The 25335-nt window shown below is 26.8% G+C and overlaps 1 protein-coding gene across 1 annotated transcript in view; it reads right to left on the reverse strand.

Moving 5' to 3' along the window:
• Window positions 1-699: 699 nt before the first annotated feature.
• LOC145829191 (cholesterol transporter ABCA5-like) overlaps window positions 700-25335 on the reverse strand; it is a 30820-nt gene continuing 6184 nt past the window's right edge. Inside the window, exons 5-28 of the mRNA XM_082936922.1 lie at window positions 23820-23939; window positions 22485-22623; window positions 21414-21504; window positions 21207-21349; window positions 20658-20801; window positions 19849-19916; window positions 19150-19288; window positions 18044-18157; window positions 16850-16980; window positions 15842-15980; window positions 14652-14761; window positions 11530-11700; window positions 11168-11281; window positions 8862-8999; window positions 8275-8465; window positions 7462-7705; window positions 6226-6354; window positions 5920-5991; window positions 5563-5663; window positions 3116-3286; window positions 2472-2591; window positions 2105-2216; window positions 1214-1378; window positions 700-817 (exon numbers count right to left, since the gene is read on the reverse strand). Of these exons, the coding sequence (XP_082793048.1) occupies window positions 776-817; window positions 1214-1378; window positions 2105-2216; window positions 2472-2591; window positions 3116-3286; window positions 5563-5663; window positions 5920-5991; window positions 6226-6354; window positions 7462-7705; window positions 8275-8465; window positions 8862-8999; window positions 11168-11281; window positions 11530-11700; window positions 14652-14761; window positions 15842-15980; window positions 16850-16980; window positions 18044-18157; window positions 19150-19288; window positions 19849-19916; window positions 20658-20801; window positions 21207-21349; window positions 21414-21504; window positions 22485-22623; window positions 23820-23939 (3108 nt within the window). The 3' untranslated portion in view covers window positions 700-775. The remainder of the gene's footprint in view (window positions 818-1213; window positions 1379-2104; window positions 2217-2471; window positions 2592-3115; window positions 3287-5562; window positions 5664-5919; window positions 5992-6225; window positions 6355-7461; window positions 7706-8274; window positions 8466-8861; window positions 9000-11167; window positions 11282-11529; window positions 11701-14651; window positions 14762-15841; window positions 15981-16849; window positions 16981-18043; window positions 18158-19149; window positions 19289-19848; window positions 19917-20657; window positions 20802-21206; window positions 21350-21413; window positions 21505-22484; window positions 22624-23819; window positions 23940-25335) is intronic.

Raw genomic sequence — 25335 nt, forward strand, 5'->3', positions numbered from 1 at the left:
GAAACCGGTCGTAGGTTGTCTCTGATAATGATGTCTCTGTTGATGGTCGTGCGGTGAAGTTCATTCTTTATTAATAGATAGAAGAATAATTAAAAAAAAACATGGATTTTTTTAAAGAGCTTAGATCAGTTAAAGTTTTAAAAAATAAATCTTAGTTGGTACATGGTTCAAGTAAGAATTAAAAATGTAAAAGTGTTCATATCATTTTTCTACTTCTGAAACGGTTTGAATCATAATTTAATAATCGCATAATTAAGGAATGATTTCTTAATTTATAAAAACTTTTGCACTAAAGAGACATCTCTAAACCATGTATATTCATATCTAAGTTAAGAAATCTTTAAAGTAAATTTATAAAAATTGATTAAAAAAAAATATTTTGATCAACACAAAATCTAAAATATTCTTAATTAACTTGAAATGCTCACCTAGTTTACAAAATATAGTATAAAATATTCATGCGCGCAGAACTGACTTTCATTTGTTAAAGTTTTACGTATAACAATTCAGAGTTTACAAAAACATTAGTTTTTAGTTTGTATTTTTATTTTAATATCTCTTTCTTTAACAGAAAACTAATATAAGTTGTTAGACTTAGATTAGTAGTTGAAATTAATATACATTCTTATAACTTGACATCACGACTTTTAACAAACAGATTAATGTAAGTTTACATTCGAATTATTACAAAAACACTCATTTATATTTTGTAATATATTTCAATAAAAGAACAACAATAAAACATACAACTTAGAAAATTCAACAAAAATAAATATCAGTCTTCTAATTCTTGCTTTTTTGCGAATTCTAAAAATACCTGTGCAAAGAAGAAACAAGTAAGTGATTGTTTATTGTCGTTACTAAAAGCTTTAAACTAAAACTGACAGTCAGAAACATAAACTTACCCTGACCTCTATGCCTAAAAAAAATTAAAAAGAAACACTTTTATAATTTAAAGTACTTGAAACTAAAAAAGACACAAGTTTGAAAAGCAATAAACAATTTATTTGAAGCTTCAAATAAACTTTTAGGTGTTTCTTCCATTTTACTTTGACCGTTATGCCATAATTTTTATAGATTGTTTATAAAATATTTGAAAAAACTTAAGTTAGTTTTAGTAAATAAAAAATTCTCAAACGGTACATTTTATAAAAGTTACAAGGCATAATAAGCTTTAGAAAACTAATTAAATAACTTGAAAAAAGTAACAAACTTGTTCAAGTGTAGACTGGCTAAAACTGTATTGTTCAATATTCATAGACTTTTTACCATCTTCTAATGTTCGAAACACTTCTGACAAAGACTTGACGTTGGCTTGCGGAATATTGAAGACGTACCGAGATCCAAACGTTTCTTGAGAAGCAATTTCTCCAAATAACTGAAATAAAATTAGGTCTTAATTAGTATGTATCTTTTATAGAACAGAAATAGCTTTACCATCTTTAACCTATGTATTCAAAAATTTTTCCTGCACTTTTTCGTTTTAATTTGATCGTTTTAAATACTAAAGTACATTAAGAAATTTAATTGTAATAAAAAAAGCTCTAAGTTTTTGATTAAAGCTGGAATTAAAATTCAACTTATTAATTTCATTTACAACTATTCTACAACATAAGGGCATCAACATGGTTGTAATTGTAATCTACTTCTTATTCTAGCTAACCACAAATAAATCATTATCTGAATATTATTTTAGCGTTTTTTATCAAAACGACAAAACAATAAGCTTAAACTATCCATAACTCAAAGCCTTAATTACCGTGAAACTGACAATTTTAAAATACTTGATTTCTAAACAGTAGACGACACCAAAACTATTCTTAAAACGTAATTTTCTTAAAAACTAGTAATTAACTGAAGTGTTTAATGAGAAAAATTAAATTTTTAGACTGCTATAAATCATATTGATGACTGTATGTTGTAGTTTAAAGTTTTAACATGAGAAAAATTGCAAATATAGAAGAAATAATAACAAGACTGTGAACTAGTATATCGCAAATTTTAATAATAACCAAATTACACAAAATAAGTAAATTTTAGACTAATTATATTGAACTTATTCAGTAAACCAGCAAGCTGAATGCAAAACGCACAAATAACCTACTTTGAAAACAAGTTCATCTACTTGTGACTGCAGTTGAGTAGACTTAAACTTTATTTCAAGTACGTATCCCTTTCCAAACTTATCTTTTAAGTGCTGAGTGGTTCCGATGCATCTGATTGTTAAATTTATTCGAGTTGGTATATATAATATTTTACCAAATTACTTTAATTATTAACTACATATTCAAAATTCAAAGCTAATCGTTTGTTAATAAAGATCCTAGCGAAAAAAGTTTGCTGGTATATAAAATAATAAAATTTTTCACAGTACTTTTTTTGTTTAATTGACATATGTTTCTAAGTGTTAAACGTATTAAGCTTGTCCAGCTTTAAAAAGTTGTTTGGAAATATCCGAAAAATCAACTTACTTAAGCTTTCCTTTGACCATGATGGCAATCTTATTGCAGAGTGCATCAGCTTCATCCATGTAATGTGTCGTCAGAATTGCTCCTCTTCTTGAGTTTTTAAATGCTTGTGTTATGGCATTCCTGACAAATTTGTAAAAATATAAACTCAAGAAAATATCCCGAGAACAAAATTTGTTATTTTCTTTCAAATTTGTGATTATACATTAATTTTTATTGAGTATTATAAGTTTTAAAACTAAAAAGCGAAATGTTTAACATGTTTGTAGCTACAAAAATAATTTCTCTGAAGGTTTTTGTTTTATTAACGTTTTATCATTAAAAAAAAGATTTTAAAAATACAGTTAGAGCTAGTTTATGCATCATTGAGGTTGTATAGCATATGTGCAAAAACAAAACATATGCACTTTAATAATAACATACTAAAATATATTTAAATATTAATACGTATCCAAAGTGAATTACTTTAAAGTTAGATAGTAATTTACACTCTTAACCATGAAATTTTTATTAGTTTATAGTATAAAATAAAAGTATTTGATAACTTTTTAGACTACCTAAAAAACGTTAGTTTTAGACTAAACTAGTAGATTTAAATAAAACGTTGTTAGTTATTATCTTTCTATTAATACAAAAATATAACTTACCACATAAACCTCTTAGTTTTTGGATCTTGACCACTAGATGGCTCATCGAACAACACGACGGGCGGTGAGTTCATCATGGAAATGGCAAAACACAACTTTCGTTGAGTTCCGCCAGACAGCTGTTTACCCAATTTATTTGCATGTTCTTTGATATCGAGTGCGTCAATAAACCTGTTAAAAATAAATATTAAACAAAGACTTCTTGCTTAGGTTTTTTAAAAACAATAACAGAAATTAAAACATAAATAGCAAATTTATTAAGGTAGAAAGCATAGTTAAAAATCTTTCTAATTTCAAATAATATAACCTTTTATTTACGGGAAAGGACATAATGAAGGAAATTAAGTTATGATTTTCTACGTAGTACACAACAAAGTAGCGTAGCAAAAAAATAAGCTACTGTCAAACAAGGGTTTACGAAACAATGTTTATTTCCGAGCACTACTTATACCCATTCTTCACACTCAAGGACTCTTTAATCGACGTTGCAAGTGATTTCGGTTTAATGGAAGTGATAGGTACATAGTATCTGAGATAACCAGTACATGGCAAATTGTCTTTTCATAGATTCGCTGAAACCGGGACGCGGCAAAAATACTGTTAAAAATATTGACTACCAAACATAATCTAAGCTGGAGATGCTTGATTATCGTTGTCGGGTGTAAATATAGTGAATCTTTGAAAAACAACATAATCATCTTCCTGATGCATCATTGCGGGACCTAATAAACAGCTGTGTTTATTTTATGGTCATTTCTGCCCTACTATACAATCATGAGTAATAAGCAAAAGCTGATCTATGTGCGACACTCCTTGTCTCGAAAAAGTCTTTAGTCGCATAAATGCAAACTTCGACCAGTTCAATATTTTGAAAGGCATCCCAAACTTGGAAAATAAATTTCAAATGAACTCTGTCAGTCGACAGAAAACAGATTGAAAAGTTTGAGCCTACACACAAAAGAACTATACAAAAAGAAAAATACTTAAAAAAGTATCTTAAAGCAAGTAGGACGAAAGAAAACTTCATATGACTGATAAGATTAATTGTGACTGTATTCCTGAAATTTGATTAAGATTTCTAAAATAAGCTCAGAGTGTAGCTTGTTGAATTTACAAACAAATAACCTAGCATAAACAAAGCTAGAGTATTAGATAGTCTAAAAAACTTTATTAATGTGTACTGAAAGTTTTAAAACATCTTAAATGTTTTGTTGTTGCTTGTTTTAGTTATAAAATTGTTTATTAAAAAACCAAAAGTATATTTTAAATTAAAATTTTATTGGCTTATTTTTTTCTTAGTTGAATAAAAAAATGTATTTTAATTGACCAATTCTTTTTTATTTTTCTCTTATTCTTTCATGACACACAAAGCTTATTTTTATATTACCTATACTGATTTAATTCTACTGTGTTTTTTTTCATTCCTAAATTAATTAACTATGTTATACTACTTTTTTCAATGCTTTATAATATGGTCAGACTACTTTGGTAGTCGGTGGGCAAAATGTGGCAGCCTTAAGTACATAACGGGCCGGATTTGTACAACACAGACTTCATAAGGCCGCTATAATTTTCTGAAAATACACTAAAAGTATTTTTTAATTTGTTTAAGAACTATATTATAACAGTATATAGCCTCACAGTTTACACAAAATTTTATTTTATCAATTTGATTTGGCTTATAAAATGAAAGAAAAAAATAGTAATTGTCAAAAATATGCATCCCTCAAAAGACATTTTTTGCTAAATCTTGCTCGCCGACTAGAGAAGTTTTCCGCCCCTATTGATAGATAATAAACAAATTAAAAGTCATAATGGTAGTGTAACTTAGCATTTTAATATTTTTAACTTCAGAATTTTTAAACCGTCAAGATCCGCATCCGGTAGAACTCTATCGAGTACGGGATAACTATTAAGTTTAAATATTTTTACTTTTATATATACTAATAACAATAATAATAATAAACAATGAACTTCACCGCACGACCAACAAAAACGGTATCCGAGACAACCTACGACCGGTTTGTCCTTTTTAGGACTCATCAGGCAGGCTTAGTCGCGAGAAACCGCTGTTGTTTATTTAAGTTCATTGTTTATTATCGATGGCATAAAACATCTCAACTTTGTTGATGATGACCAAAATAAATACTTTATAAATATATATAAATAAAGAGTGCTCATATGTTACAAAAAAAAAAAGTATAACTTAATAAGTAAAAACTACAACTTTATAAAAATACCATTTAGTTTAATAAAAAATAATTCAAAAAGTATTTATTTTTATTCCAAACATTAGTGATTAATGGTTTTAATTTTTTTAATAATTAAGTTAAAGTTTATACTTTATGATTTAACGTACACATTTTTTGCAATTTTTTTAATTATTTCACCTTTTCCGTTTTAACAACTTGAATTACTAGTAAAAAAAATAACTAAAGAAAACTAACGCATTAACTGTTTCATTTCGTTTACGAACAGGAATTCCTCTAGCTGCTGCATATAAGCTTAAATGTTCTTTTAATGTTATCATGTCCCAAACTGGATTATCCTAAAAAAATTTTAATCACAAAATAAAACCTTGAAAACATGAGACTCAACAAATAAAAAAAACTGTTATGTCTAAGCAGTTTACGAAGAAGTGTTTAATCAAAAAATAAAAAACTTTAAAATTTTTGTTAGGCAATTTGATTTTTTTAGTTTATATATAAAAAAACTGTTAAAAAAATAAAAGATTATATGAAAGATTCAATGTACTTTTAAAAACGTATGAACTAATAATTATACTGTTCTTAAAACTTTGATACCTGTGGACAGTACCCCATATTTTTGTACGCCTCAGAAATGTTTGATTTTATATGGTTTCCTACAACGTACACCTTCATTTTAAAGTAAAAATAGTTAGCTATAAAAATAAATTGTTAGTAGTCAAAATTTAAAATGTTAGAAATTAATAAATACTGCAACAATACGAGTTTCAAGGTACCAAATTAAACGTTGTAAGCTAGCTAAATTGTAAGTTTTCATAAATAACACTTGAAAATAACACGTTTCAATACATATGATTAACTTAGATTAAAATATCCAAGTATAAAAAAAAGGTAAAAACTAACATCGCCACTATCAGAAGATTGCTCACCATTTATAATGCTTATTGTAGTTGTTTTACCTGCACCGTTCGGTCCTAATAAGCCTAGTACTTGTCCTGGACTCACTGAAAATGACACACCCTCAACGGCTATCTGTTTTTCATCAATTCTTGAACAAGATAAAATGATATTTTTTTAAATACAATAAAGTAAACTGTATTTAAAATTCTTAATGAAATATACTTAAACTGTAGCATTCTTATTTCAATGGTTCGAATTTATCTGATGTTTAGAATACTTGAATATATTTATATAGTTCAGCGTCGTATTTTGAATTATCCTAGTTTAAATAATTAAACTTCAGTTTTTTGAATTTCTTTCTTTCTCAGTTTTATTTACTAAGCAGTGGCCATAGCACTGATTACTGCTTTAATGTCTATTATAGGGGTAGGCAACGTTTTTCAATCAACGGGCCGGATCCGGAAAAAATTAGTCTCTTGCGGGCCGGAGCATTTCGAATTAGTGATTTACAGGAACTATTATCCGGAGCCAGCCTAATATTGACTTTTTAGATCCGAATTCGACTGGATCCTAATTTTAAGTCGAGATCCGAATCCGGCCTGAGTCTAATTTTATGAATACAGTTTATCACTTTTTTGACCTTTCAAATTCACAAAACTTTCTCATATCTGACAACTTAAGATGTAGATTACGACATGTCAGATGTTTAAATAATGTCTATAAATAGAGTTGACATGGTAACTGATAAAGATACGTATGTAAAATATCACTTAAAATCGTACTTTGTCTTGGGTAATTTGACAAAAAGATATTCCAACTAGGTTAGAACAACACAAAAAATTAGGACAAAATGGTGTACTTATAAGTACACATTAACTTATAAAAGAGTTTTTTAGCATGTTTTTAAAGTCAAATTCTTACAGTTTTGTTTTGTAAAAATATGATACAAAGTTTTATAATAATTTTGTAATATTGACCCTTTGCGGACCTGTCACTTCGCTCGCGGGCCGGATCCCATTAAAGTTTAAAAAACGTTTGGGGCCGGTCATTTTCACTCTGCGGGCCGGATCCAGTCAAAGTCGGTTGTAGTCAAAGCCAACCCTAGTCTATTAGGTGTAAACAAATTGAGTTGGCAAAGCTAACTCTCTCTATTTGAAATGTTTTATTCATACATTTTTGCATTTCTTTTAATGTGAACTTTTATTTAAAATGTAAAAAAATTAAATTACAAAATCTAACTTTTTCCTCTAATGACGATGATTTCAAACATGTTTTATTTTCGTTTCTGAACTTTTTCCACAGTTTATCTACTATGATCACAGGCATTTTATCTTTCTCAAGCTTATCGAGCATTTTAACTTGATTAACGACATGCGCAGATTCCTCAACCACGTCATCATCTACAACGGAGTCAGATGAAGTTTCAATTTGAAGCTTGGTAAAAGAATCACTTATTTTTCTTAAACTGCTTTCCCGAAGTTTTCTTTGAATTTTAAAATTTTTGTGACAATACTAGATTATAAACATTAAAATCAAATTATTGGTACGACCACATTAAAAGTTACATATAGTTGTTACACCCGAAAATTCTGATAAAAGTTATTAATATATTTTTATCACGTAATTTTTAATATTAAATTAAATAAAGTTTTTAAATTTCTTGTGTTATATATTTTTAGTATAAGTTTTATACATTGGAACAGTTATAGTCTAAATAAGTTATATAAAAGCGTTATAACTCTAATTAATATAAAGTCGAAACTATGGTAAAAAAGGAGTTGGAAAACAACAAGCTTTTTGTTAATCTACATATTTCTTATCACTTAAAAAAAAAAATTACCAAACAAAATTTTATTTTGTACTTGTATAGTTAGTAGTATTTTATCATTTGGCCTACAAAATGGTTTGTACATGCATTTCAAATGATAAAAATTTCAATAGCACTGATTATAACTAGAAAAAAAAAGTTACAAAAAATTTCTTGAAGAAAAAGTTTTGTTAAAAAAACACTTATAAAAACAGATTATAAGTGTTTAAGAAAAATCATTTCACCTGCAAGGTACAATATCTTTGCTTGAACCACCAGAATACTTAACTTCGACGAACATAAGCAAATAGTACAAGAAGAAATTTTGAACGTATACGAGTACTAGTGAGAGTGGAATTGCTGGATGAGAAAAATCAAAGTAAGCTCTCTCAGGAATTTCGTTTGCCATTCCTCTCACTTCGTATTCGTTGTACAACTGCAATTTTGTACTATCAAATAAAGAGCTATAAAATGACTACTTTATTAGCAAAATATAAAATACCATGCAACATCGTATTAGTATATAAAGGGAGCTTTTCTATAAGATTATGATATAAAACTTAGACTCACCTAACTAAAAAACCATAATTAAGTATATTTTATATTATACTTTATTACCTACGTAACTGATATAACTTTTTATCATACATATATATATATATATATATAAGCAGTTTCACGCCGAAACCACTTAAAGTTAGAAAACTACCAACTTTGTATGCGATACACAATCATTACTACCCATGAATCCGAAGTCCTAAAACGAGTTGATCAGAGCACATCAATAGTAAACTATGTAGGGAGAAACATTTATAAAACAAATTTTACTTACTGCAAATATTCCGTATATGCCACTAATTCCAGTATAAAATGGATTTACAACAGCAAATATTATTGATACAGCTTCACTTAAAGATTTGTATCCAAACATCCCAAGGGTAGAAACTATTGTAAATGGCACTATTGAAACCTGTTGTAAAATATTAGTGTTAAACAACTATCATTTAAAAGACTATAACTATGATTAGTGAACCATCAAAACATAGTATAGACTGTAAAGTAATTATATAGCTAAACATTAATGTCTTAAAATAATAAAAACAATTTCAAAACTTAGTATTTTTCTATAAAACTTGTCCAAAAATAAAGAGTTTCTCTTTAAAACTTTTAACAACTCCGTTGAAATATGTTAATTGCTTATTACAGAATGACATACGTCAATTAAATAAAAAAATATTCAAAATATTGTATGTTCCAATGAACTTGTTTCATTGGGATCTTTGTTAACAAACTATTTGCAAGAAGTTTACGAATATTTTTAAGATTTAAACACTAGCCAATACAGGGTTGCCACAGATAAAGCTGAAAAAAATGCTTGACTTTTCCTGTAATTTGTAAGTTCTAATAATCTATGTAATTTTCTGACTTTTTTGTAATGTAGTTTTTATCACTTTTTGTAAGTTTTCTTGAATTTCCATTTTTTTTTTCAAAAAATCAAGAAGTAACACCATAAAACTTTCTTTAAATTGGCTTAAATTGTGCAACATGTGTTTTTGTGACAATTGCAACATGTAATAAAAATTCCAGCTAAAATTAATTTTTTGTTTACCATACAGTTTGCATTGAGGTAGTCTTCAGAAAATCGATTTTTTCAAGGTGAAAGTTTCTTTAAATCGTCTAAAATTTTGCACAGGCTGTTTTTGTGGTGTTTGCTAAATGTAAAAAAAAATAGCTCTAAACTCAAAGGTTGCCGTATTTATAGTTCTACTCTAATGAACACCACTTGCATTAAAATTCTTTTTATCATCATCTTTAATGACCCTTTCAGAAAAATCATTCTTGAAATAAGTTGATTTTGACTTAGAAATAATTAAAATATCATACACCTATACCAAATTTACAGAAGTATTAAAAAGTGATCTGGAAGGAAAAACAATAATGATTAGTCTTTTGAAAACTCTATACATACAGTATTAGTTTTCTGTACAAGTAACACTAATTAAAATATTAAACCAAAAATACCACATAATTCATTCCAAAAATTCAATTAGACCCTTTAAAAAGATGAAATGCGAAAGCAATATTTTTTAGAAAACAACATTAGCAAAATTCAGTTTTAGTGGTGATAAACTTTCTTAAGAGAGCATGTTTATATCAAATTTCCTGACTTTTGTCTTTTTTGTTTTCCCTGACTTTGTGGCAACCCTGCAAATGGCTTTGCAGATTGCATTTTGTTTTAGTTACTTCTTTTAAAGACAAAACAAAATAAGTAATTTTTTTATCCATAAGTATGTGATAAAAGTTTTAAGACTTTTGTTAGATTTTAAAAACAACTAGTTAAAAATTATAAATTTATGCTAACAGATTTTTTCAAACTGAACAAAAATATGAAATAGAAATTATTAAAATGGTTGCTAAAAGTTAGAGAAGAAATAAATTTAATAAAAAATATCTTATGCCCATTTAGTTTGCACATTCAATAAGGAACCTATGAAACTTAAATTTTATCACTCAAATCTCTATTTCAAATTTTAACAAATGTTAAAATGTAACTGATAGCTTACTTACGTAAAAAAGTGATACACTCCCCGTGCTCTTTAACTCTATTTATTGCATTCATGTAAGCAATAATCAAGGTTGCAGCACCCTAAGTCTAGCTTGATTTTTTTTTTACTTAGGTTTTTTTAAGAAATCCGGAAATATTTTTGTTAGGCAACAAACTAGTTTGAGTTGATTTAGTTATACAGGAATTAATATTTTTAAGTTGATTTATTTCCTATTATTAACTTTTTCATAATTTTACAAAGTTAAAAAACAAAACATAATAAACAGACAAAACTTAAATTCCTAAGCATATTTATTAAAAACATTGAGACTTTTGTGAGTTTTAAAAACTTCAATATTAAAAAAAAAAATTACATAAATATAGTTTTGTAGGCAAAAAAAAAACAAACAAAAAACTCTTTTTCTAGTAAAACGCCACAAAGTATTGAAATTCTATTCAAGCTATGTTTAATAAAATTTCAAAATTTCACCATAGCTCACTTTATAAATAGCTTGTTTTATTTAACAATCTATTTTTTATTCTACAAATAAAATTTATATAATTAGTACATGTTACTTTTAAAGTAAACAAACTATTTCAACAAGCATGACTCCAGTAGCAGACGCAGTTTGTTGTTTTTGATACAAAATACTTAACACATAAGTTGATTGAACTATGCAAGGTCCATATCCTACAGTTATAGCTATCTGTTAAAACACATTATTTATACTCATTTCATGCTTTACGTATTAAATAACAATATAATTTAAATATAACTTTATGAAAATCTTCTATGAATAATTTTCCCATTACTTAATTTTTTGTTGATATTATACATAAATATAATAAGCTTCTTATTATGCTCAGTAAATAAATCAGTAAGTTATTGAAAAAAATATCATTAGAACTTATTTTTATAAAAAAGTAATTGTGATATTCAAATTATTAAACAAACTAAAGCAATTTTGGAATTAAGAACTTCAAAGCCTCTACAATCGTAATAGAAAATTCCAAAAATAAGAGCAACAGCGACAATTATGTAAATAATGAGATCTATCAATAGAAAAGAGTACCAGTAGGATATAAAAGACATTCCAGAAATTCTCAACTGATTGCGAATTTTTTTCTGTAAAACAACATGTTGATTTTAAGTTGTGATTCATACTTACACTTTAACAACAAATAAAAACTCAATATCTTCTATTTTTTAAGTAAGTTAATGCATGAAAATTATTTGAAGTTATTAGTTAGTACATATCATATAAATATTTAAACATATAGATACATTTATTTTTCTTAAACTTACTATTAAAAAAAAGTATCAACGGATATTTGAAAGAATTTTAGATACAATATACAATTGTAAGCTTTACAGAAGAGAGTAAAACATTTAAATATATAAAATAAGTATTTTGTTTTCTGTATTCAGCTCTACTAAATATATCTTAAATAAAACTATCTTATAGATTTTTTTTAACCGTCATTTAAACGTTAAATTTTAATTCAGAATTCGAACTAATAAACAAGTTGCTTTACTTTGGTCAACAATTACTTGTTTGATTCAAATTTACTTATATTGATAAAAATTTTACTGATGTTTCCTATATTGATAAAAATTTACTTATATTTCCTATAACGATAACAAATTTCATAAGTAAAATAAAATAAACTATTATTTAAACATAAGTACTGAACAAAATATTTTACATATTCATCAAATTTTTAAGCCTAACTAAATATCAAAATTAATCATAACTAAATAAAACATAACTAAAACAATCTTTCAAAGAATAGTATTTGAAGATATCGTTTTAAAATCAAAATTGAAAAACAATTAAAAAGTTTAAACATATGTCACTCATTTTCAAAAAAAGTTTATTTAGTTTCGTTTAGCGCATCCTCAGAATAACTTTGCTAAAAACTATTAATATTATAGTGTAATTTTAGTTATATACAATGAATTTAAAAAGTCTAGCTAAAAATAGTTACGTCATAAAGTATAAAAGTCTGTTTAAAAAGTTAAATTAGAATTGAGTTGTATAAACTTATAAAATTAAATCTTTCCCAACTAAACAACTTTATGGTCTCGTTTGACATTAAAAGTTTGTTTACAAACGTTCCACTTGATGAAGTGTTAAATATTTGTTTAGATTAGTTGTACAATTCTGACTTACTTCCGCCTCCTTTCCCAAGATCTGTTTGCAATGATATGTTATGTATGGCCACGAAGAATGTACAATTTAGTTTTAATAATCTCATGCTTCGTCAAATTTACGGCGTAGCGATGGGAAGCCCTTTAGGCCCTATTCTTGCTAACATTTTTGTCGGTTACTGTGAAAATAGTCTTCTTTCATTAGATAACAGTAAGCCAATTGTGTATTATAGGTATGTAGATGATGTTTTTGCTATTTTTACTACAAAAAACAATGTCAATAACTTTTTTACTCTGCTAAATAAAATGCACAAATGCATAGTTTTTACCGTTCAAGAAGAAGTTACCGGTAAAGTTCACTTCTTAGACATTAACATTACTAGAAACAGCAACAACACCTTTTCTACTTCTGTGTAAAGAGAAGAAAATTTTAGTCCACACTACATTTCCTTGAATTCGTTTTGTTCCACCAAACAAAAATTGAAGATCATACAATGCATAACCAACAGAGCTATTAAAATTTGCACGGCCGACTGTTTGGATCTAGAATTTGACAACTTTTTTTTTCTCTCATTAGGTTACCCCGAAACAGTCATCAAGAAGACAAGTAAGGCAATTCAGTCCAAAATGAACCGCTTACCCTCTTTCGGGCCACATCCTTGCCCAGTCTACCTCCGCCTTCCTTATATGGGTGAAAACTCAATAAGACTGGCTAAGCAAGCTTCATTAGCTATAAAATCCCCCTTTAATAGCGTTTCGCTACGGGTTGTGTACAACACCAACCGCCCGCTTAACGGAATTGTGAAAGATGCCAGACCTACCCATGATTTGAGTTATGTAGTATACATATTTAAATGTCATTGCGGAAATGACTACGTAGGACGAACATCTCAACGTTTCCACGTCAGGCGAGAGCAGCATGTCACAAAAAAGCTAAAAAGGTTTATTTTTAATGACGACGTGAAGCCTAAAGGTGAACTTCATCTATTGATCAGCACCTCCTCAACAACCCTGTTTGTGCCGAGAACTACCTGGATAGTAGGTTCGAAATTCTATCCCGAGCTAGAAACACCTACCATCTCTAAGTTCTAGAATCTTTGTTTATTAGAACTCGCGAGCCAAAAATTTGCAAACAAAGAGATTTTTACAATTTAAAACTTTATAAATAGCGTGTTTTTGGTAGTATTATTGTTTCTTTTTGTCGTATTTTGTAATGTACTTTTTATTTAGTTTAGTTTCAGATATAAAAAAAATCTACTTTTTTAAATGCTTTTGTTTTAGCAATTTTTCTTATAAATCACTTCAAATTAGCTTAGTAAAACTCAATTCTAATTTAAACTTTTTAAACAGACTTTTATACTTTATGACGTAACTATTTTTAGCTAGACTTTTCAAGTTCATTGTATATAACTCAAATTACACTATAATATTAATAGTTTTTAGCAAAATTATTCTGAGGATGCGCTAAACGAAACTAATTAATTAACTTTTTTTATAAATGAGTGGCTTATGTTTAAATTTTTTAGTTAAAACCAGTACCAAAACCAAACTATTGAAAAACAATTAAAGAAGTACTTTTAATGTCATGTTCAATACATATCACCTCAAAATAAGTCGGACAATAAATCTGACTATATATAAAACCTAACTAAAAAGATTAAAGTTTGAAAAACACTGTTGATAACTAAAAAAGTAAGTTATACTACATATGGGCTCATATATGTTTTTTATTACGATTGGTATAAAAAGCAAAGTGTCTCAAAACTTGACCTAAATTTCTAAGATTTCCTTTTCTAGAATTTGCTAAATGTATTAAAAACAAAGAAAAGATCATTGAAAACTTATACAATAAACTTAAAACATTTTATAAATATAAAACATTTTATAAATATAAAACATTTTATAAATATAAAACATTATCTAACCTCTCGTTCATGTACAGGATGTTGTATACAGTTTGCTGATCCAATTACAAGAGATAAACAAACAAGCAATGCACCACCAAAAAACTGTCCATCAAAACTTCTTTCGATTGCTATAATTATATAGTAATAACTACAACCATAAATTTACAAAGAAAAAAGAAATCAACACTATTTTGATATGGTGATAAGTCTGCAAGTTTTTAATTTTATACTGAAAGCTTTCTTTTAATTTAGTTAGCTTGATCATTTATCAAACATTTTCTCAAATACATAAAATGAACTGAAATTTTCTTTAAAAATAAAAACAATGTTGTCGAAAAGTTTGAGAAATAAAATGTTATACTTAAATGACAACGGATATTTTCTTATTTTTGTATTTAGTAATACATGAATATACAATAAATTAATTTTTGATTGTTTGAGTTATTGACAGTTCGTTTGCTTAGCGATTATAAACTTCATAATGTTGGTGGTCTATTTTTTTTCTCAAAACTAAGTATATCCACCAAAAGCAATGACTGTTTAAAATACACAGAAACAAGAAACACAGTAACGTCATACTTTTTTTTATGAGTCTTCGAACTATTGATTATATATTAACAAACCAAGACTATTTAACTTTAAGTTAATAATAAACAATGCACTTTACCACACGACCATCAACAACAGTATCCGAGACAACCTACGACCGGTTTTGTTCTTATCAGGACTCATCAGGCAGGCATAGTCGCGAGCAACCGCTGTTGATATCTATACCAAGCGGGACTAATTCTATATGCACTGAAGCGACCGTTTGTGGGTAAAGTCAGAAAAATTTACAGCACCCAATATTGTTAATGATGGCCGTAAGAAATAGTGGTTGAAACTGATCAAACGAGCATAGACTAAAATCTCACATTATGCTGACGATGTCTGAGATGTTGGACTGTGAACGATTTAGCTGCGTCAACTTTTCGGACTTTACTCACAAACGGTCGCTTCAGTGAGTATGTAATTAACCCCACTTGGTTTAGATCTCAACAGCGGTTTCTCGCGACTATGCCTGCCTGATGACACCTAATAAGGACGGAACCGGTTGTAGGTTGTTTCGAATACTGTTGTTGATGGTCGAGTGGTAAAGTTCATTATTTATGGCGTAATAAATACTGGTGAAAACTTAAAATTAATATGATAAATAAAAATTTACTCACTATTTTGGGGCCAGTATTGACGACTAACGTTTATTTTCAACGGAGACATATTGGCTTCAGTTGACAATCTGCTCATTAGATTAATCATCACTGGGACTATATGAACGTTTTGATAATTGTATATAATATTGTATTCAGTCTGTAACAATGAACAAAACATTTAGTTGCCTGTTTTTAAAAGGTAAACTACTATCTTATCAGCAACAGTCGTTTTAGTTTTTGTTGCAAATTTTGCACTTTAATTGATCGTGTATTATTAAGAACAAAAAATGAAACGTTATGTACAAAATTTATTAAAAAAATGTTGTATGTACTAGTATTGAAATATTAAACTTTAGCTTGATGAAATACAAAACAAGATTTTTTTTAATTTAACAACTTAGTTTTTGTTAATTATAAAAGCATATGTTATACAATTCATTAAATCGTGACTTTACAATGCTTGTAAACTTAAATATAAATCGTTTATGTACATTTTTTTGGTTAACTGAGAACCTTTTTTCGTATTGCCAGTGAAGCAACTGTAAAAGATAAAACTTAATGTATTTAAAAAATTATATATAACTTATATGTGATACGACGAGTAGTGTAAAACTGACTCTTCGTTCAAAACTTAATCCTATAAATAAATTAATATCCTTACAAATAAAAAGACACGATAGATAATTATTTTAAATTTTGTACTACAACTGAAATAGAAAAAAAATAAGATTTCTTCTTAATTAATAATACAAAACATAAATAACTTAAAATATACTTTTATTTAAACAGTGTATCTTTAAAATCGATAATATTCATTCAAAATTTAATACTAATCAAAAGCTTTAAAAAAGTCACGTAATCTGTCTAATTAAAAAAATATATTTGAACTTATAATAAACATAAATACTTTTTGTATTTAACTGCAATACATAACAGAGAATACCATTAACTACTTAACAAAAAATATTATGCTTTCATATCTCAATAAAAACGAATTCAGAATAGTCGTACACGACTTATACTAACATCCTCCTTTTTAAAATTGTAAACTTCTACTACTGAATAGTTTTCTTCAGCAAATTTATTTAAAGCCTCCCCAGAACTATTTGTTAGATTAACGTGTCGTAGTTGTACAGACGGAAGTACTGGCAGACGTTCTAAAATTTTTAGTTTTTTGAAACAAACAGGGTATCGTAATATATAATACATTAAGGGCTTAAAGGAGTAAAACACTTTTCTTAAAATTTAGTCATTTTTTTACATAATTAATTACACTACCAGTTACTTTGTATCAATTGTTAAACTAACTTTTGAGATATAAGCGGTCAAAGTGAGAGAGTTCAAAAGGGTCTATGTGGGAGGCGCAAACTAAAAAGGCGAAATTAGACTATTTCACTAAAAATTCTTTTTCTTCAGTTTTTGAGAAATTGTTTTAAAACTTTCTCAGAGTGATCTTTAATAAGTTTTGAACAACTTGTAGGAAACAGAGTTTTTAATTTTAGTAAAGTTTTTATATCGACTGTTTTTTAATTTTTATTTTTTAATAATCCGCTTCCTACAAGTTGTTTAGAACATTTCCTGAAAGTTTGAAGCAGATTGCTTAAAAAATATACAAGAAGATAGATTTTTAGTGAATTCTTAAAATTCCGAGAAATTGGCCTTGAAATTTTTGATTTCATACGGTTGTATCGGGTTTCTTTTACACAACTGGTTATATTTCATAAGTTAATTGATTTTTTATTCTTCAAAAATTATCTTATAGTATATACTCTAAGCTTTCAAATAGTAGCCGAAATTAATTTTTGTATAAGAAAAAAAAAAAGGACTTTCCTATGCCCTTAAAGGAATTACTTATGTGTAATTTATAGGTTTAATTAAAGAGAGTATAAAACTTCGAATTGTTTTAAGTTTATAGTTAAAAATTAAAGACATAATTAAACTTTTTTTATAATAAACTAGCTTTTTAATATTAAAAACAATAAACAATTAAGATCTCTCTGCTTTTCAAAATTGTAAACTCTTATTTACACCATTTCTCTAATAAATCTCTTGAATAGAAAAAAATTGAGCTCATTAAACTCATAAAAATTGTCATCAATTAAATTTTTTTAATCAGTCTTAAAGAAGTAATGAAAAATGTTATTGAATTACAAAGCTTTCAAAATTAAGTAAAACGGATTAAAAAAAGAGTTTGAAAAGTTAACTAAACTTAAAATTAACCTCCTTTTTCAACGAAAACTATTGGAACCTCTTGATGTTGTTGTAAAAATGATAAAGGTATAACTTGTGGAGAATCGTCGAACTCTCCCTTAGGTAGTATGGCAATGGCTCCAACTATTATAAAAATAGTAATACAAATCCAATATCATAAAGCACAGCATTAAATACTGAAACAAGCAAAACGTTAGAAAGTTTTAATTTCAAATTAACTGTAAACTTAAGTGAAAACTTTATTAAAAGGGATGTAGTATTACTTAAGACTAGTCAAACGTAGAAACTATTTTATGGGATCGTTTTAACTCTTGAAAATTTATACAATAAGCCAATAGGCATCTTCACTGAAATTTGTTCAACAAAAGGAAGTGGAAAGGCACATTCTTGAGGAAAAAAGTACATTAGTAAAAGTTGCCACTTCCAAGCTACTTACAAATAAGAAAGGTTCATGATGGTATAGGTCGACTCAGACTAATTTTATTTTATAAATGAGATTTAATTAGTCAAACTTTTTAATTGAAGTTTTTTGATAAAAAATTGCTATCTATATAGCTTGTTAAATCTAGTTTTGCTAGCTTTGCATTTTTTTATTTAAATATCTACCTTGCAGTTAGCAATATGAACTACTTAAGTACATATAATTTTAAATTTATACTTTGATTATTTTTTTACTAAAGTTAAATCACACGACATAATTTGCTGTGAGCTGTATTAAAATTCTTGATAATAAAGTTGTCATATCTAGTTATGAAAGAGACCTAAGTAAAATAATCAAAAACATGTTTAAGACCAATATAAAGATAAAATAAAAGTATGTTATTCATACACCATAAATGACAAACTAATTTTTAGTTAAACATATATTTACATTTATAAAAAACTTTTTTTCTGCAAACGCAGAGTGTACATTTCCGTTTTGTTGGCAAACAGTTCTTACACATTTTTTACAGTGTAACCAAATAAAGACAAATCCAAATGCTGGTGAACTAAACTGACACCAATAACAAAAAAGTTCTGTAAGTAGCTCTACAAGAGTTGCTTCCCTTATTATTTTTTAAATATAGTTGCTGGTAAATAAAGCAAACAATAAAAAGTATCAGTCGATAACTAACCAACACATCCTATAGAAAACAAAAGTGCAAAAAATATGTAGCCGGGAGTCCTCCAAATGATACGAAGTTGTTTAATAAGCATACACCTCAATAAACCATTTCTATCTAGTTCCTTATTACGAGTCCCCATTATAGTATGCTGTATTAATTTGATACATGAATAGGTAAGTTTTATATTACTAGATTATCTAGTCATTTTCTTTGCGTTTATATTCGAAAGTTAATGAGTTCATGTATACTAATATATATTTTAAAATGTGTTGTTAATTTGCTTGTTAGTAAACGGTTAGGCTGACTTAAAAACAGTTTTACTACAAACTTGTTTCTATAAAGTTTTTCTTCTTTTTTAGTAAAGTTTACAAAATAAACGTTACTATACAAGGATAAAAAAATTAAAATACCTACTTTATTTAAACATTTGACATAACACCTTTTAAAAAAGCTTTAGATGAGTCTGTTAATTTTATGTCATTCATAACTACTTTCAAAGCTAAATCAAGCTTAATGACTAAAATGTACTTATTACTAAAAAAAAAATTCAAAAAAAACAGTTAAAACTTTTTCGTATTTTTGTCAAGTAGTTTATTTTAATATAATATCAGTTCTTTTGTTTTTTATATATTTTTTTTTACTGACAGTAAACATTTTTTAATTTAAATTATAAATACAACACTTGAAGTTATTTTAAAAACACAAAACCTTCTGCAGAGTGTCTTCTTTCGAGTTAACAGTTTCATTGTTGTACGTAACGGAGAAAAAAGCTTTTTCTGTGGGTAAGATAAAATGGTTTATACTCTTTAATTTCATAGTCTAGCTTTTCTGTCAAACTCAATAATATAAAAGCTAGTTTTTAAAAATATTAAATAAAGATACATATTTAAAAACAATTATAATTTCTACACTATTTTAAACATAACTTAACGAAATAAATAAAAGTAAGTTAAGAAAAAAATAAGTTCCATAAAACAACTTATAACAGAGTTTGTTTCTTGACTGAAGGGTTCATGCATTGAAGCAATGATCACACAAAATAAACTCACCGAAAATTTTGGACAAAAATATGTATACAGAGATTGATTAAAACAATGATTATTCAAATTGAACTAAAAAACAACTAAAATTAGTCCAAAATATTTTTACATATACTCATCAGATTTTACGTTTTTAAAGACAAATTTTTTTTCAAAGATAGTTCGCTGAAATTTGAAAGTTTTGTAGTTTTCTTATTACAATATACAAATATTTTTAATTCTCTACCTAAAAAACGTAAGCTAATCTTAATACATAACTATTTATTAAGTATTTAACCTAAAATCTATAAAACTTTTACTGCTCTTGGGTAGTACGGCTAGCAATAAAATAGAATAAATTAACTCTTAAATTACCTGACAAAAAAGGTCAGTTTTTTAAACAAAAATATAAATCAGTTTTTATTTACGAAAGTATGCAAGTAGTGATATAAAAATATGCTTTTTAAAGACGTTAAATTTGCCTTTTTTACTTTTAACCTCTCTCTAAATCTTTTAGAAAATCATCTTCTTCCATTTCTTGACGTCCGATTTTCAGAAATACTTCTTCTAAACTCGTCATCGAAATGTTAAATGATTTTATTTCAAGTTTCAGTTGATTTGATTCAATTTCACTAAAAACATCTGTAAATAAACTATGTTCTACAAGACAGAACTAAGTTTTATAAAAAATACAAAAAAAATCAAATTTTTAATTTAGACGAATAACAAAAAATCATTATAAACCGTTATTTGTAAACAAATGCACTATATTTATTTTCATGCAAGTATTAGGGTTTTAAGTCTTGAAAGATCCAGCCTGGTAAAGTTCGTCGTAAAAGCAAATCTACTTACGTTATGATCAACTTTAGCCAAAAAAGCGTTTATTATTTTAACGAGTAACAACATTACTTTAAAGGACTTCGTTAAACTTTAAAATACCAATATATAGAGAAACATAATGATCAAACAAACTTTACCATACTGTTAGCTTTTAAAAACACTTTATATATACTTTAAATTTTAAACTTCAAATGTTACTAATTTAACCTGCAAATGAATCCACTTTGTCTAAAGGAAGAACAAATTCTATTTCAGAAAGAGTTTCTCTCACAGTTTCTACATCAATTTTTAGAAACTTTTCAATAACTGATTTGACTTCTTCTCGTTTTTCTAGATTTTCACACACTATTCTGTTTGAAAACAATTACATTTTTTCTTGTGAAACACTTAGTTAGTATTGTACAGAGTTCTTACCCAAGATGGTATCCAATTCCAAACTTGTTTTTGAGAAACAAAGAGGAACCAACACAAATTAAATTACCTTTACTGATAATTGCTTTTCTGTCTGTAAAAGTTTAACAACTTCAATGAATGAAATAAATCACAAAAAAAATTAAAAACTAAGAAATTTTACATAACAGTTTAATCTTATCTCAGGTTTGGTACTTTATTTAATAATCTATAAACTTTACGAACTTATAGAATCTTTTATTTAGTATTCATTATAAAATAAAATTAAGTGATATTTACATGCATAAGACGGCTTGATCTTTTAGCTTAAGTACTATGCATTGTACATAAATAAAAACCCATACAAAGAAAAATACGTTATTAAACACATTGCAGATGATATCTAAGTGGGTATTGTAGTTAAAAAACAATGAAAACTTTGTTTATGGCTTCTCTCATTTCTACTTTTTTAATTATTTAGTTTTAAAACTTAGTTCAAAATATTTTCATTATGATGCGTTTTTATAAAAATTATATAAAAGTTTATTTCACTTTTTGTTATTCGTTTACATACTATAATACAAATTTTTATGCCCTAACAAACCTTTCAGAACTAAACTATTCGATTACAATGTTTTATGCATTACGATATTTAAAAAATAATAAAAGAAATTAAGAATGAAATTTGTATCATGCTTTTAGTTTAAAATTAAAGTCGTAGCAGAGTAGCTTATCCCTGAGCAATGACCTTGCTTCTTTTATGGGCAAAATTTTGCAGAAAAAATATAATGTAAAAAAATAATATAAAAAACAAAGACTATTCAACATGAAAGAGCAGATGAAACTTTTACTGGAAAACTTTACAAAGTTATAGGAAATTCAGCTTTTTTTATGAGACCCTGAGATATAGAGAACTAAGATTCAAAAAAAACGATCGCATGTTATTTTTTTAAATACAGACTAAATTTCTATTCAGATGTGCTACAAATAACCAAACACTCTAGTTATTATTTTATTGAGCTGATGGAAGAATATAATTAAACTTGCACCAAGATCTTAATCAATCATTGTTATGTAATTGCTTATCAACAGAACCTGCTAAAATATCAGCTTCATCCATGAAATGTGTACTTAGCAGTACAACTCTTCCTTTTGCTTTTGTCTTTAATAAGCTCCACAACTTTCTGCGTGAGGTTGGATCCATACCAGCAGTGGGTTCATCTAAAATCACAACCTAAAATATTTTTTTAATAGTTTAGTTTAAGAGTTAAATATAGTGTAAGCTTTAAATGACTTAATACTTACACCCACCTTTTAGTCAACAATATCGACAGTTTAACTCAATAGAGATAAATATTTAAGGGCTTGAAAGCGCAAGTTGCTTGGTTTAAGTCAGAAGTCGGCAAATCGTGGGCTGCAGGCCAAATGCTGCCCTCAAACTCAAAATTTGTAGTTTAATCTAATTAAAAAGGATGTAAAAAAAGAATTTGTCTAAATAAGTAAACATCTTATAAGCTCGTAAACGAAAACAAGTTATTGTAAAAATAAGTCTGTATGTAAAAAAGGATAAATACTCTCTTATTTCTATATAAAACAGACACAAACTTTTTGAAAACGTGAGTTTCTAAGCTGGTAAATTCTAAACTCTGTTTGAATTTGGTTTCAGTGTTGCAGTAGTGTATAAAAATTTGTTTGGACGAATATACTGGTAGTTATACTTAACTTATTTTTGTTTTATTTTTTTATCATATATTAATTAATTTTAAAACTATTAAAATTAATTGTATTACTCTTTTTCAATCTAACCAGCTCTTTTTCAGTTTCGTGTTAAATAAACAATATATTTAAAAAAAGTGAAACCCTTAAAGTGCTCCTCATTGACTAATAAATTTACTACTTGTAAAAGCAAGAGTGCGAGCAGAATCAACTCAAACCGCAATGTTATTTTTATTTATTAAAGCTTAACAGCAACTTCCACAAATATTTACAAAATAAGGTGTTTGCCTACTGAAAGTAATTATTTTTTAAAAGTTAATTTTTTTTTCTAATTTATGTGTTATATCTATATTAAAATGCATGCAAGATAGATTAGAGAAATTATCGGCGAAAGTCTAAACACGGGACTTTCTTATGCCGTGTGAAAAGCTCAAGTTAACATAAGATTTGATCATGCCAACGATTAAATTATATATTGACATGATTATAGTTTTATTCATGTTTTGTTTTGTTCATGATTATCATTTTTCTGTGTAGCTGCAAAACATGCATTGTCGAATTCGATATTAATTACAAAAAGTGACTTATTGGTAAAGGGTTGTATAATACAACGTTTAAATGAGTACACACAAAATTAGGCTTTTTAGAATTGAAACATATACTAAGACCTTTTTTAATTACTGATAAATAATACAGTTGTATACAAAAAAAAACTTTAGGATCTCCGATCAGTGCTATTATAACAGACAATTTTCTTTTCTGTCCACCAGAAAGTTTTTCTGCGACCGTGTTCAATTGTTCTTCGAGCCCAACTAATTTTGTTAATTCGTCAATCTAATGAAAAATATATTTTTTTGAACTTTCATATTTGTATTTTTTAAATTAAGAATCTCTAAACGTTTGTATATTTTATAATTATCTGTATGTTGTAAATTACATAAAATTTATTTAAACTCATTAATGCTGTGTAAATGAAAACACCAAATTTAAATAATAATGTGCCTTTTTAATCAAACAATGTAGAAAAACTTTAAGAAATGTAAAAAAAACTGAGTTTTGAAACAAAATGAAAATAAAAATTGAAAATAAATAACTTTTTGTTTCAAAAAGAACGTTAAAAAATCTTGTCGGGCAGAAAACATAAGTAATAAAACTACAAAGGTATAATCTAAAACTTTGAAATAAAAATATATATTTTAATTTAGATTTTAAGTTTTTGTTTTTACATAAAAATAATGCTATTTCAGGGTCTGAACCTTTTTCATTAGTAATAACTTCTTGTAGTCTGTAATAAAACAAAACTTATTTTTATTTCATACTTATCAATGACAACAGACCAAAGCGAAATTTCGTTGAACTTTAAAAGATAAAAATTATGTACTCAAAAAACTTAACTTATTAAATTGACTTTAGCTGTTTAAAACTTCATGTAATCGCGTGAAAAGCTTTAAACAGAAACATCGTATATTAATAAATTAAGGCCATAGGGGATGGGTCCAACACTTTTTTTACAAAAATTAACTTTGGTTTTATATGAAAGCTTAAAGTACCAACTACAAGGCAGTTTTTAAAGAATTGAAATATATCATTTAACTTTTGAGATATTTTATTTTTGTAAAAGTTTTTGATACAAACGTATGGAACGCAAACTTTTCGGGGTCAATTTTCTAGGAAATTTTAAAGTTCACTAAAAATCTATATCCTTCTTCATTTTTCAAGCAATCTTCTTCAAATTTTCATGAATTGTTCCTTATATTAAAAGAAAAAAACGTTACTTATGAATTTTAATAAATTAAAAAATTAGAAGAATTTTTTTTTAATTTTTTAAGTCTGTAATGATATTAATATCTCATTTTCGTATTTTAAAGCGGATGTTGTAAACTGTTTTACGCAGATTTCGTGACGTGCTTCCAGTATTAAAAACAAACATTTTTATTATTTTAAGGAGTTAATTTCATTTCGACGCGTATATATCGGCGTTTGTCTTTCAAATACGCGTTAAAGTTAGTTGCAAAGTTATTCTGCGGTACGATCAAGTTTCGATTAAGTTCAACGTTTTACTTCTAGTTTCGAGATTAAAGAAAACGTCTACATTGCGGAGTTGATGTTAGTATTTATATAACTTTACGATTGTTGATACTTTTTATAAATTTTATTTGTGTCGTGAATTAATAGTTTCTTTCTTCAGAACTAAGAATTTTTATTGAAAATAAAGTAAATTGCATTTGTT

The sequence above is a fragment of the Thalia democratica genome, chromosome 2, assembly GCF_965202585.1.
Source record: "Thalia democratica chromosome 2, ktThaDemo2.hap1.1, whole genome shotgun sequence".
NCBI classification, from domain to species: domain Eukaryota; kingdom Metazoa; phylum Chordata; class Thaliacea; order Salpida; family Salpidae; genus Thalia; species Thalia democratica.